Consider the following 14580-nt stretch of genomic DNA (forward strand, 5'->3'; position numbering starts at 1 on the left):
AAAAATGCAAATGATGGTTTAAGTACTCTTAAATCACGAAATCTATCATTAATTTCTTCTGCCAGTCCATGTAACTTGCATGCATAATCTCTAGTTATTTCAAATCCGGGTAGAGTTTGAAAAGTTTTATTCAAACACATAAAATGAGTGAAAGTTTTAGAAACCAGGTCCTTCTCGAAGAGTTTCAGTTTGTTGTGTAAGCTGAACACACTGCTAAATCAGAAATAAGTTTTTTTTGTCCTTGCAGAGATACGTTTAATGATTGTAAATGCTGAACATCTGTGAAAAATGCCATGTCTGCTAAACACTGGACATCAAAGTTGAGGGAAAGATTTCCCTTTTTCTTTGACAAATTGTTTGATTTAATTGGCTCCATCGAGTGAAAGAACTTTGTTAGAACATTGCTTACCGAGAGCCACCTTACTAAACAGAACCACGATATGTCATCTGGAAGCTGATCATTGTCTATTTCTTTTATGAAGGCTTTGAATTGTAATATTTTGGTGCTTGAGCATATGTAGTTAATTTTCAGAACTACCTCCATGCACCTAGCAGCTATAAAATATTTAGCTGTTCTATATGAATAATGCAATGGACAGGAATAAAATGAGTCAGCAGTCAATAGTTCCACAAGCCCTTTATTCACACCCCAGCTGGGGCACCATTAGTTGCAACGCTGACTGTCTTCTTAATTGGAAGCACAGAAGCTTTGCCAAGCACAAGATCAAGAGCTCCTTTTATGTTTGAAGCTCGACCTTCAAAGCAATCAGATCTAATAGTTCTTTCAAGTCTAGATTATTTGTTACAAAATGAACAAATATGGCTAGTTGGGGTTTATCTTAAATGTCTGTAGATTAATCCAAGGCCAAACTCAGTGCTGAACAATTCTTTAAATTATGTTGCAAGTTATTTATGATGTAAGCACTGATCACAGAAATTTGTCTTTCCACTGTATGTCTGGACGCAGGGATTTGTTCAATCGTTTTGTGCAATTTTCTATTTTCTAAAAACTGAAATTACCTGAGCAATATTTTTCTTAATGAACTCTTTCCATGTAGGGGCACTTTGCCTGAGCAATATTGAATGTCAAAATAAATTCAGCCTCTTGTTACATCTGCCTCATTAATAAACATTGACTTTTTCTTTTAAAGACAATATGTTAGTTTGATGTAACACAGAACCAGCAGGAAATTGTTGGGTGAAAGAACTGTGATTCGTTTTGTAATGGCACTTAAGATTACTGGCTGTCTTAAACTGTGACAATGTTACTCAACACAAAAGAGGTTGATTTACCTCTCTCCACAAAAACAACTCCTCATCCCACTCTGCCTTAAATCCCCTGTTCCCATCTTCATATTTATGTTTTACAGACAGCATAAAACTTTTGAAGGGTCTCACTTAAAAAGAAACTAATATTCCTACAACTACAAATTGTTGCGCACTATAAAAAACTGATTGAACCACACGTATGTCTAAAACGTTTTATCATAAAGATGCCACGCACGACAAATGGAACCATCGCCTCGTGAAGATGTATGTACGCATTTTATTATATAGCTCTTTCCAATATGCCTTCCACTATTGCGGCTCCCAAAGGTCGTCTAGCTGGCCACCCATGCTATAGAATATGAAAACCATTTTACACACAAATCCATTAGTCTTGGGTGTTTATCTCCCACCCAAATAAACGCTTCAAGACTAATCGTAGTGGGCTAGACATGTCATTCACTACTGCCAGCGCCACCTTAAAAAAAGTTGCTGTATACATGGTACTCTGGTGTCCTCTCATTGCTGAGTGGAAATAGAGAGATTATATCCTAGCTGGTTTAGATGCCTCTTACAGTTACCAATAAGTTCGGTTTAGTGTGGTGTCTAGTGGCTGGCTTGCAAACTGTCTGAGCTCTTTGAAAAAGAGCTCAGACAGTTTGTTAACCCTTTGAAATATAAGGAATACTGGAACTCTCCATGATGCCAGCTTAGCCTCAAAAGACATCACTCATACTGCATGACAGAAGAGGCTTACAGATGCAGATACTATATAGATATAATGCAAGGATATTTGAAAAAAACTTTTCAAAGATTTCTTTACTGTGGATACTATACAGATTGAATGTACTCTAAAGGAATTAACATTTAATTTCTGTTTCAAACATTGCATGTGTTAACAAATGTTCATTATTAAAACAAGGATATATACAATAACTTTGCAATAAACACTGGTAGTTTTTGGTATTGGGAAAATTGATGTTGAGCATTCAAGGGCATTCTAGGCGCCTCCGTAGCCAGGTGGGCAGGAGCAGTAGTGCATAGCACACGCTTCTTGATTAGACCGGGGTTCGAGCCCGCACCCACCAAATACAGAGGAAGTGGTAGGTCAGGGAATGACCACCGCATATTCCTAGCCCGGATAAAGGGTGAGGGTTGGCGTCAGGAAGGGCATCCGGCTGTAAAAATTGCATGCCAAAACATTAAAAATGCTGACCCCATATAATAATGGGAAAAAGGTGAGGACAAAAAAAAAAAAAAAAGGGCATTCTCTTATTAAAATCTTTTTAACAAAACTAAAATAATGAAAATTTGAACATCATTTGAATTATTTAGAAATACGGTGGTATTTATTTCAGTGCCATTGTGTGCAAGTTTTGCACTGCACAAAAACATGCAACCACTTACAAATTATAAATGAAAATGATTATTCTAGTTTTTGTTGGTACTTTACTATAAACATTACTAAAAAAGTTATCGGCCAATTACATTATTATCTAAAATGTTTCAGCCATAAATTATAAGGATCAGAATGATAAACATGACTTTTTTTTGTTATTAACACAGTTGTTTTTTTAATTCAAAAAATATTTTGTGTTCAACTGATCATGAAAAAACTGTCTACAATTCTTTTTTAGGTAGGAGGAGAGCATTGATAACTTTGAACAAAGATGCCTTATAGGATGTGGCTGCCTGATTTATTTGATGAAACAAGCCACAGGGAACCTAGCCTCTCCGTACCTGTGATGTTTTTGGGGAACCCAAGGCCAAATCTTGAACAGTTTAAAATATGTCTGGTTAACAAAACTTTCGTAAAGATCACTGAAAGGGCAGTTATCTGTTTAGAACTTGTGTGCAATTGCAGATCTTGTTTAGAGTTTTTAATGTCTAATCAGAGGTTGTTTTACATGATGAATATTGTGCATAATTGCTTGTTTACCATAATGACTATTGAATATCATGAATCTTAGGTTTGACAATAACCATTACATTATTTCCTAGTTTGAGATGCCCCAATACAAGTTCCAGTATAGCATATAGTGAAATTACAAACACCCTATTTTACATAAGATTTGTAAATAAACAGGTTGACACTAGTCCCCCTTGTGCCTACATAAAGAATGCTATTTCTGCCTGAATTATATATCATTTTCTCCTCTATTATTTTAAAATAAATTCCTCTAATTGTATAATTTCAGGCTTGACAGGGATCCCATGCTTCATTCATATAGTGACCAGGTTAAGTCAGTCTATTATTAGGCTGTTTACATTAAGAATGAGGTGTTGACAAAAATGTTTGCCAAATGCCATTTATGTTCTGTATTTTAATTTCTTTTATTGTGATAAATTTGCCCTTGCAGGCACACCATGGTTATAATCATCAACCTCCCACACCACATGGATAAGGTCTGAGTGCAAATCCTATCAAAGAAGTTTTTGGATTTTTTACACGATATGGATGAGATGGTTGTTCTCAGTCAACGAGTGCATGGTTTCTTCATCTGGGAACTCAGGTTTTTCATCCAAGAAACTTACAGTTACAGAGACCCTATAATTGATGCCTCATAGCTAGTTGTTGTGGCACATACTTTTAATTATTCATTTGTTAAACACCCCCCCCCCCACCACACACACACTTTCTGATAGAAATGCTATCAAATTGCTTTAAGTTACCTCACCTCCATGGGCAAGTGAAGCTGAGAGTTTGGAGAAATTTCAGAGGTGAGCTCAACTGGTAACTATGTGAGGAGTAAAACACAAGCCCATCCCTCACTAAGCCAGAAATGACCAATTCACTGATGGTATTTGATATTGGTATGACAGGTTTATGCTGAAATTGTTTATGCAAAGATTTAGTAAATTCACACACTGCTTCCATATATTTATTGCATGTTTTATTATAATTTTTAGACACCAGGAGCTAGTTATCCTCCTGAGCAAACTTGTTTTACAATGTATTAATTAGTGTTATCATAAACACAGTCCTCATAAAAAACAGCATTTTTTAAAAATTATGGATAAAAGTTTAATTTCTTTCACATTCCTACTAAAATATATATAGTTACCTAATTCACAGATTTTACCACAGTACACTAAGAAAAATTAACCTAGGACATAAATGGAATTTGTAGCAGAAACTATCTTATAAGATTATAACTTCACAAGAAATTCATCATTATGTTTTTGTGGATAGTCATATGGTAAAATGCATCTTGGAGAGAAAGCCTCACTTTAGGTGTGCTAGCATGAAGGTTAAACTTCAGATATTTTGGAAGGATTCAAACCATCCAACAAAAAAAAAAAAATTCTTTTTAATGAATAAAGAGTATAGTAAGTAAAAGTTGGAGCACAACTTCAAGATAATCGGTTTAGTTGTAAAGTATAAATATATGTATGAGAAATAAGCAGCCAATGGATAAGTCAACATTTTTAAGTCATGGAACTAAACAGAAGAATTACTGCATGGATACGTGCAAATAATGTAAATTTATGCCCAATTCAGTACACCTATAGATATAGGATATTATATGAATCAAGGTGGCCAATTTCACAAATATTCTTGGAAGTACCGAATCATTTCTGGGCTAGTCAAAATATTTATTATATTTCCCCTTTCCTCAAATCAAATACATTTACTAGTATGCTTTACAAAATACTTGGAAATCAACAATGAGCTATAACTAAAAGGGTAAAATTGGGCAGCAACTGTAAATCAAACAGAAAATCACATGCAGCTGAGGGGGTGTACGCCATAAGCAACTTTTTCATTTATTATGTATACCTTAAAAACTGGTAAGCTTAACAATTACCTGTTCTGTAATAATTTAGTTCACAGAAATTACTGAGGTTAATATTTAAGTACATTGGAATCGCATCCAGCTAGACAGCTTCTCTGAAACAAATAATTTCACTGAAAATTTAACAACTTATAAGAAAAAAAAAAGAAAACAGTAAGAAGAGTGAAGTGTTTCTGATGCTGAACACTATTTTACCTCTGACTAAAATCCAAAGTATACTCAAATCTGTGCATAATATACAGAAATGCTTACTTTAGCAAATCAGATGATTGTAAATAGTGATGGTTACAAAGTCGTAATATCTTGATAAATACACGGTGGATTTAGCACAAAATACTAAACAAGCCAGCGGCATCACAGGTAAGAAGATATACTTCATACAATTAAAATTTTTACTCCAATCTCATTTCTATTAGGTAATTCATCTCTGGTCATTCTAATAAAGCAAAAGTTTCCACAGAGAATTAACCCTAATTCTTTTTTTCTTATGTACTGTGTTGCACTTTTTTTTCTCCCCCCCCCCTCACACACAGTAAGTATACATGTGGCTTTACCATGAAATTACTCACAATCTCTTATAATATTCATAATTATGAGAGAGATTCCACTGTTGGTCCACACAATAAAGAAGCTAAAAGCATCAAGATCTGGAAGCAGGATCATTTAAAACTGCAATCTCAATCTGATATTATGTTAAGAAAGAAATAAAGACATTTAATAGCAGCAATTAATTCACACATCAATAACATACATTGCTCATCACTGAAACCACTGTGCAAGACACAAGGTGCTAATCAAAAGTTACAGGAGTAGGTAAAAACAGATTATTTGTTAACTTACCCAATCCTTAAGACTTAACACTTGAGTCCAGTAAATTTGCCACTGGAATCACGTCTGAGATTCTTTTTTACATAATACAGTCATAAGGAGCATGGTTGTTTTCTATTTTTTTTTTATGTAAACCCCAAACACGAGAGGTATTAGAACCTAAAGCACTTAGTACCGTGCTTGGGTTGGAGGTTGAGAAGATGAAAGAAGATATTTGTTGACATTGAACTTGAACTTCTGTAGATTGTAAGTTTCAGGAAATACGTATGAAGGAAGGTTCTTCCAGAAAACGGCAGTTGAATGAATAAACGAGGAAGATGAAAAGTTGGTTCTGTGAGTTTGAAGTTGGACAGTAAATGGATGTTGGCTGGTGGTGGCACGTGTTTGGACTGTTTTGAAAGAGAGAGTGGGAATTATAGAAGCCAATTCAGAAGAACAGTGCCCATGGAAGTATCTGTAGAAGAGGAATGCAGCAGAAACAATACGTCTATAAGACAGCGAGTGGAGAGACTCTGTTAGAGATAAATCATTAATTAACCTAACTGCCCTCTTCTGAATGGAATCAAGAAGCCTGAGAGAGGTTTTGGGAGCACCACCCCAGATGTGGGAACAATATTCCACAGTAGTGCAGATTTGCGATTTATACAGAGTGAGCAGCTGTTTGGAAGAAAAGTAACGCCGAGAGCAAAAGAGAAAACCAAGTTTTTTAGATGCACAGGAAGCAATATTTGTAATGTGCTTGTGCCAAGAGAGATTAGAAGTCAGGGTAATCCCCAAAAGAGATATATCATTTCGGCTAGAAATCAGAGTGTCACCAAAAATAAGCATAGGAGCAGAAGAATCCTTTTTGTGAGATATAAGACAAGACTGAGTTTTAGAAGGATTGAAATCAACTAAGTTGTCTTTGCCCCACTGGAGAATTACCCGAAGATCGGCATTTAAGGAATTGGTAGCAGATTTTCGAGAAGTTGAAGCTGATTGAGCAGGACAAGGCTTCTCAAAATGGAAAGTGAAATGCAATGTGCTATCATCGGCAAAACTATGGATAGGATTTCCAGTCAATGGAAGAAGGTCATTAATATACAAGAGGAAAAGAGTGGGGGAAAGAACTGAACCTTGGGGGACACAGGCATTAGTGGAGAAGTTAGAAGACAGAGAGCCATCTACCATCACCCTCAGTGAGCGATCAGAAAGAAAACTGGATAACTAATTACAAAAAACAGTTGGCAAACCATAAGATGGAAGCTTCTTTAGAAGATCTTTATGCCAGACATGATCAAAAGCCTTTGTGTTTCACCGAAACTTTCCACTGAATTAGTCCATAAATGGGTAACATAAGCCAGAATATCACCAATGGATCGACACTGACGGAATCCATACTGGCGATCGTTGATCAGATGGAAGGTTTCTAGGACCACTCACTTCGACAGTGTACTTAAAAGGGTTGTTTGTGAGAAAAAGATCAAGCATGTTGGCTGTATGGTTAGGATTGTCCAGTATTCTGGTAGGTAAATGAACAATCTGTGCAAGGTCATTAGTAATTGCAAAAACCTCAGCATCTCAACCAGTTGGGTCAGTGTGACTAGAAAACGGAAGCCAGCTGGAGTTGTGAACATTAAAATCACCAAGGAAAATTACCTCACTGTTAAGAAAGTTGGGCTGGAGAAAGTCAAGTTGCAAAGAGAGGAAGTCAAAGAGCTCCAAGTGATTAGTGGAGTTCGGAGAACGTAGAGACAACAGATGAATTTGACACAATGAGGTAGAGAGATTTTAAGCCAGAGAAGATCAAAGAGAGGAGATTCCAAATTGCCAAGTCTCTGACAGGGAATATCAGAACGGACATATGCACAAGTACCACCTTTGAGGTGAAAGAAATTATACAGCAAATAATTTGGGCATCTGAGATGAGCAGTAGTTGAATTAACCGATAACTGAGATTCTGTCAGAAAAAGTACATGGGGTTTGGCAGACTGCAAGTGGAAATGGACATCAGTGAGATTAGAATTGAGACCACGTATATTTGTGAAATGAATTAGGAAGTGTTTGGGAGGTTTAGATCTTTTTGCAGATAAGTGCTCTATTAGTTTGACAATTCATGGTGTATTCAATGTTAAGAAAAAGTGGGTGGGACATGCTGTATGAAGTAATGAAATTTTTGGATATGGCGTACACATGGTAAGAATATACCCAGATCCTTGGCATAATATGGCCTCGATAATGCCCCACTCCGCATACACACTACTCGGACTCCCTCCAGTCACTATCTGGCAGAGTAGAGGTAACTAGATTATACACTAGCTGATCCGAAAGCCTCCTAGAGAGTTACCAATAGGTTCGGTCCGGTGTACTAACTAGCGGCTGGCCTGCGAATACCGTTTTAGAGCTGTACCCTCGAAATGTAAGGAATATTGGATCTCGCCACGATGTTCATCATAACCTCAAAAGTCATCAACTTCGCAGGGATTGCATAACAGAAAACCAAAAGCTGAAAGATGCTGTTAGTGTGCAGATGTGGCTGCTACTAGTGCAGATCTAGAAGCAGCCACAAGTTTTCCCAACCTGCTTTCTGAAATTATTCAGGCAGGATGAGGTGGGGGAGATACAACAGTAATCAAATGTTCAACATGGATGAAATGGGATTATTCTGGAAGCTGCCCTCCTGTACACACACACACACACACACACACACACACACACACACACACACACACACACACACACACACACACACACACACACACACAACTGAGTACAATAAATTGCCTGGTTTCAAAGTTGTGAACGACCACTTGCACCTTATCGATAGGTGTTGATGCAGCAGGCAACTTCCAATTACAGCTACTTTTAGTGTATCAGTGAGAATCCACGGACTTTCAAGAATGTTTTAAAGTCTTCACTGTCAATTTGGAAATTGAATAAGTGTGAATTACTACAATGTTTTTCCAGGCCTAGTTTTTGCACTAGAAATGGAAAAACATTTGCCAGTAAAGAATGTCGAATTTAAGGCATTAATTCTCAGTAATACTCCTGGTCATCCACCTCACTTTATGGATCCTTGCACTTAAGTTAGTATTCCTTCCTGTAAACTCTACTTCCTTATACTCCAGTTTATGGATCAAGGGGTCATTTTGCCTTCAAGCAATTGTTCTAAGCAGTATTAGCTTAGAACCATTGCTTAGGTTATTGCTGCTACTGTGGGAAGCAGGCAATAACTGTTACCATTCTGTTGGAGAAAGCTTTTTCTCCAAGAAAAGCAAGAAAATGTGAGACGGAGAATTTTAGAAATGACAAAAATCTAGAAGTAAATACTGATGATGTGAACGAGTTGGAGTCTTACAGAGAAACCTCAAAAACTGACGACTTGAGTTGCAAGTAAAATTGCAAAACGAAATGATAGTGACGATGAAATTTCCAGCATCTGCGTCAAGGAGACTGAACCTCAAAAGTTTATGAGATGAAATTGGAAGAAACCATAGGAGTCAGAGGATTTTAATCTCAATTTTGAAAAAGCAGTAATATTGTCAGAGGCCTTCGTGAAATGGCTTGCTATAAGATTATGATGAAAAGGGGGCAACTCATCAGCTTTCTTTGAAGGAATTTTTCAAACATGTTTAGTTTCAGATAGGTAGAGTAGCTGTATTCATATTTCATTAAAAAAATATATATATCTGCAAATTTTGGGAAACATTTTGGCAAGTTAATTGAGTTTATATGGGAAATTAATGTGCATTCAGTTAATATATAGCTTTCGAAAAACATTGTGTATATTAACCGAGCATTAGGTGTATGTGAAAACCATATTTTTATAAGTTGCAATTTTTTATTTATTCATTTTTGAAAACAAACTGATCAGCCTTTATAATATCCTATACAGGTAACTCCCGTATAATACAGTACTTTACAACATGGTTTTGTTCTAACATGGTTAGGGAAGTGCGACAAACCTCACATAACACAGTATTTTTGAGCTTTTGTGCGGAGGAAACCCTGTTGGATGTAATTTTTCAAAATTTCCATTCTTTTCTGTGAATCTCCGCTGTTGACTCACTAGTCGTTATGATAAAAAAAAATAATAATAAAAAATTGGGGAATCCCCATTTTTGGTTTTGCGCTACTGAACTTGCGCTTGTTTAAAACCATAAAAAATTGTGATTTGAAACCATACAGTTTGTGACCTTTAAGGTTTTTGTAAGGTTATTTTGGTTTTTATTTGATCGTTTACAAATTTTTCTGGGTATGTATTACTAAACTTTGTTCTTAACAACCAGATTAAAATAATTTCTTTGTTGTGAATTAAATTTTGACCCTAAATTATGCCTAAGGGACTTTGGCATAATTTGGGTAACTGCCAATTTATTTAAAGAACGGTTTCTGAACTGTTTTGTGCCAGCTATGATAAACTATATAAAGTGGAAAAATCTAGATTTAAAAGTATTATTACTATTGGATAATGGCACTAGGCCATCCAAAACGTTGAAGTAATGTTCCTACTACCTAATACAACTTCTTTAATCCAGCCATTAGATCAATGGCATTATATCTACCTATAAAACTCATTACAGTGGATTTTGGAAAAAAATTGATTCCGAGTCTATTGAAGTGATGGAGGCATGAAAAAATTTTTCAATTGTGGATTGTATTGTATCAGAATATAGTTTATTGCTTAAAGAAATAAAACACAGCATTAAATGCGTGTTGGAAAAATGTATGGTCAGAACGAGTTCATTCAGGAAATATGGTCGAACCAGCAGAAAACAGTATCGGGGCGATAGTAAAACTTGCTAAGTCAGTAAAGCAGATTTGGTGGAAATGGAATCGGAGGTTGTTGTTATTTTGGTTTTAGGAGCATTAGCAACTAAGGCCATATTGCTCCGGGGATATGCGGTGGTCATTCCCTGACCTTTCCGCATCCTCCGTATTTGGTGGTCACAGGCTCGAACCCCAGTCTAATCAAGAAGTGTGTGCTATGCACTGCCACTCCTGCCCACCTGGCTACGGAGGCGCCGGAATCGGAGGTAAACCAAATCAATTCAGAGGATGACAGTGGGGGTGAAAATTCTGAAGTTCCAAAATTTTACACTAAAAAAGTATACAGGAAGGCATAAACTTGACTGAGCAATGAGAATTTTATTTTTTGAATGCAGATCCTTCGACTGAAAGTTCAAAAGGGAGCTTCAAAAATGCTTAGCTCCATACCATGCAATTTACAAAGATCTATCAAGCAAAAACAAACAATCCCAGAATACTGATTTTTTTTAAAGAGAGCATAAGATACATGAAATCTAGAAGCTGCAGAAGAAAGTTCAAAAGGTGAAGATATTCTGCAACAGAAAAAACGTTCTCGTTTGATTGTGCTTGGCAGCAATGAACGTACATTATCTGACATATGTATCCCAGTCAGTTATTACTATTTTTAATAAAAATTAAGTTTCTGATAGTTATAAAAAAAAAAAAAAAATGGATTTTTTTGTTAGCTTTTGGAACATAATCCCTCTTTTTGTACTGGTTCTTAGTCCCATATCAACACAGTTTCGCACTACACGAGATTTTGTAGGAATCTAACTAACCGTGTTATATGAGGGTTACCAGTACTTAAATCCTGCTAACTTCTCTTGTATTTGAGCATTTTTCTACATTTTTAGCAGAGTATCAATATTTTGCCTAAGAGAATAATGTTCAAATTCAATATATATATATATATATATATATATATATATATATATATAATTTTCATATATATATATATATATAATTTTCATATATATATATATATATATAAATAATTTTCATATATATATATATATATATATATATATATATAATTTTCATATATATATATATACAGGCATACCTCGGTTAACGTTACCTCTGATAACGAAGCCTCGATATAACGAAGTCGGCAATTTCAAGCCCCATTTAACATAAAAAAAATTCCAATTTAAGACCAACGCCCGACAATCATTCGATTGGTGACTGACGGCGACTCGTTACGTATTCCCGAGTGCTCCCGAGCTGCGGGCGTGTCTGTTATAACAGTTTTTCGCGTCAATCGCATAATTTAGTTGTTTACATGATTGACGTTGTTTCAGTGTGGCACATTGCAATAATCGATGTAGGTTCTTTGTAGCATTACATAACGTAGATTTTGTAAATTTTAATAGAAATATTTTTGTTTTAGTTAATTAAAATGTCAGAATCAAAGAAAAGAAAAGCAATTTCTTTGGAAACTAAACTAAATATCGTACAACGTGTTGAAAGCGGCGAAAGAAAATCCGATGTGGCACATTCTTTAGGATTAGCGCAATCAACTTTAACAACCATACTAAGTCAATCAGAAAAAATAAAACAGTCTGCTCAGAATTGTACAGATGTTACAGCGGCAAAATTAACTCGCTTAAGGAATCCAATTTTAGAAAAAATGGAGAAAATGTTAAGTTTGTGGATAGATGATATGTCACAACGTCATATGCCTTTAAGTCAAATTGTGATTCAAGAAAAAGCATTATTTTTGTTTAATCACCTGAAATCTAAACAAACTGAAGAAATTACGGAAACCTTTAGGGCTTCTCGTGGTTGGTTCGAGAAATTTAAAAAAACGGGCCAGTGTAAAATTAACAGGAGAAGCTGCAAATAAGTTTCCAGAAAAACTAAAGGAAATAATTGAACGTGAAAATTTTCCACCAAATTTGGTGTTCAATGTTGACGAAAGCGTTTGTTCTGGAAACGGCTACCAACAAAAAGCTTCATTTCTATTGAAGAAAAATCAAAGCAGCCAAGACCGTTTAACGTTACACTTTGGATCAAATGCCTCTGGCGATTACAAATTAAAATTGTTATTAGTTTAACATTCAGAAAATCCGAGGGGCGTTAAAAGGTAACATAAAAATGAATTTACCTGTAATATGGAAAGCAAATAGAAAAGCCTGGGTTACCAAGGAGTTATTTACTGATTGGTTTGTTAACCACTTTTGTCCTGGAGTAAAACGGTATTGTCAAAAAAAACAACTTTGAAGAAAAAGCTCTTTTGTTGTTAGACAATGCTCCGGGACATCCTACTGATCTTAACACGTTGGACACATGCATTCCTGTCAAAGTTGTGTTTCTTCCAGCAAACACAACTTTCCTGATTCAACCATTGGATCAGGGAGTAATAGCATCATTTAAAGCTTATTATCTGCGTCGAATTTTAAGCAATTTACCTGAACTAGAGGATAAAGAGGAAATGACAGTTAAAACTTTTTGGAAAAACTACACCATTAAAAACGCAATTGAAAACATTGATAGTTCTTGGAAAGAAGTCACTAAGAAATGCTTAAATGGAGTTTGGCGCAAAATATGGCCAGAAGTTGTACTAGAAGAAGAAAATAACATCCAAGAAATTAGAAATGAAGTTATCCAGATGGCTCAATCAATAGGTTTCGAAAATGTCGATGAAGAGGATGTTAGAAATTTATTGAATGCAGAAGATGATGGTTTTTCAGTGGAAGATTTAGAAAACCTTGTTAGCAACGAAGACAAAGATAATGAAGGCGAAGTTAAAGAAGTTCCTGCCGAAAACGTGTTAACAACCAAAGATTTAAAAAGGTGCTTAAATGACATTGAAAACGTTTTAAATTTTTTTAGTGAAAATGATCCTGATTTAGGAAGAAGTGTTATAGTTAAGCGATCAGTGTTAAATGCAATAACTCCGTATAGGCCATTGTTAAATGAAAGAGAAAAAAAGCATAAACAATCAACTTTAACCTCATATGGCCTGACGTAGCCGAGTGGTCAGGAGCGAGAGTGCATAGCACGCGTTCCTTGAGTGACCGGGGTTCAAGCCCGTGACTACTAAATACGATAAATATTTGTATTGACGATTTATTGTAAACTCTACTGACTTGGTTGTCGTGCCGGAGTATAAACAGAAAATTTATTTTAAAATGTGATTTCACTTTGTATGTAAGTTGACTGTTTATTTAATAAAACTTTTCTTTGTTCGAAAAAAAACTTTTCATTTTCTTTACGTAGGAACGTATCCCTATTCTGGCCATAGTATTTTTACCTCTGAAAACGAAGTTTCGCTTAACGAAGTAATTTCGTGGAACGCATCCTATTCGTTAATCGAGGTATGCCTGTATATGAAAAGCACATGTAAATATCTAATTTCTCTGTGAAATAAGTAATTCTAATTTTAAATACTTACTTTTTTTTTTTTTTTTTTGCTTGAGTTGTGGAAAAAATTATCAGTCTGAAAGGAAATTGAGTATTTTATATCCTAAAACAACCAGAAGGATACAACTCTTAGTCCCCTCTCAACAGGATCTGTTAAGAGAAGGCCACGTGGAAGCCAGACTGTCTCATTTTGTTCATCGATAAAGGCTGCTATCCTTTTAAGCGACTATTAATGGAAATACGAACTGAATTAGGAATAATTAAATACTGAAATGTGAAATGGTAGCATTTAAATTCTTTTATCAAAAAAATATTTTTTTCAAGAATTAGTACTGGCAAATTGTCAAGAAGAAAGCTTATATGATATATTCAAAAAAAAAAAAAAAAAAAAAAAATCAATGCCACCATCCCATCCCCACTTCATCAACTTAATTTTCAGACAACTATTTTACTCTCACATTATGTTCATGCCCCTTTAGTTTATTCAAGTGTTGATTGGGTCACATTGCAGAAACAACTCAAAATTTATAACAAA

The 14580-nt window shown here is 35.3% G+C and overlaps 1 protein-coding gene across 2 annotated transcripts in view; it reads right to left on the bottom strand.

Annotated features, from left to right (window-relative positions):
* Positions 1-4253: 4253 nt before the first annotated feature.
* Positions 4254-14580, bottom strand: part of LOC150078227 (golgin subfamily A member 7) — a 59817-nt gene continuing 49490 nt past the window's right edge. For both annotated transcript variants that reach the window (XM_090385406.1, XM_090385407.1), the window contains 2 exons: positions 14170-14271; positions 4254-5745 (listed from right to left, as the gene is read on the bottom strand). In XM_090385406.1, the coding sequence (XP_090241532.1) occupies positions 5704-5745; positions 14170-14271 (144 nt within the window). In that variant the 3' untranslated portion in view covers positions 4254-5703. The remainder of the gene's footprint in view (positions 5746-14169; positions 14272-14580) is intronic.

The sequence above is a fragment of the Mastigoproctus giganteus genome, chromosome 11 (genome assembly GCF_048544385.1).
Source record: "Mastigoproctus giganteus isolate SK-2022 chromosome 11, ASM4854438v1, whole genome shotgun sequence".
Classification (NCBI taxonomy): domain Eukaryota; kingdom Metazoa; phylum Arthropoda; class Arachnida; order Uropygi; family Thelyphonidae; genus Mastigoproctus; species Mastigoproctus giganteus.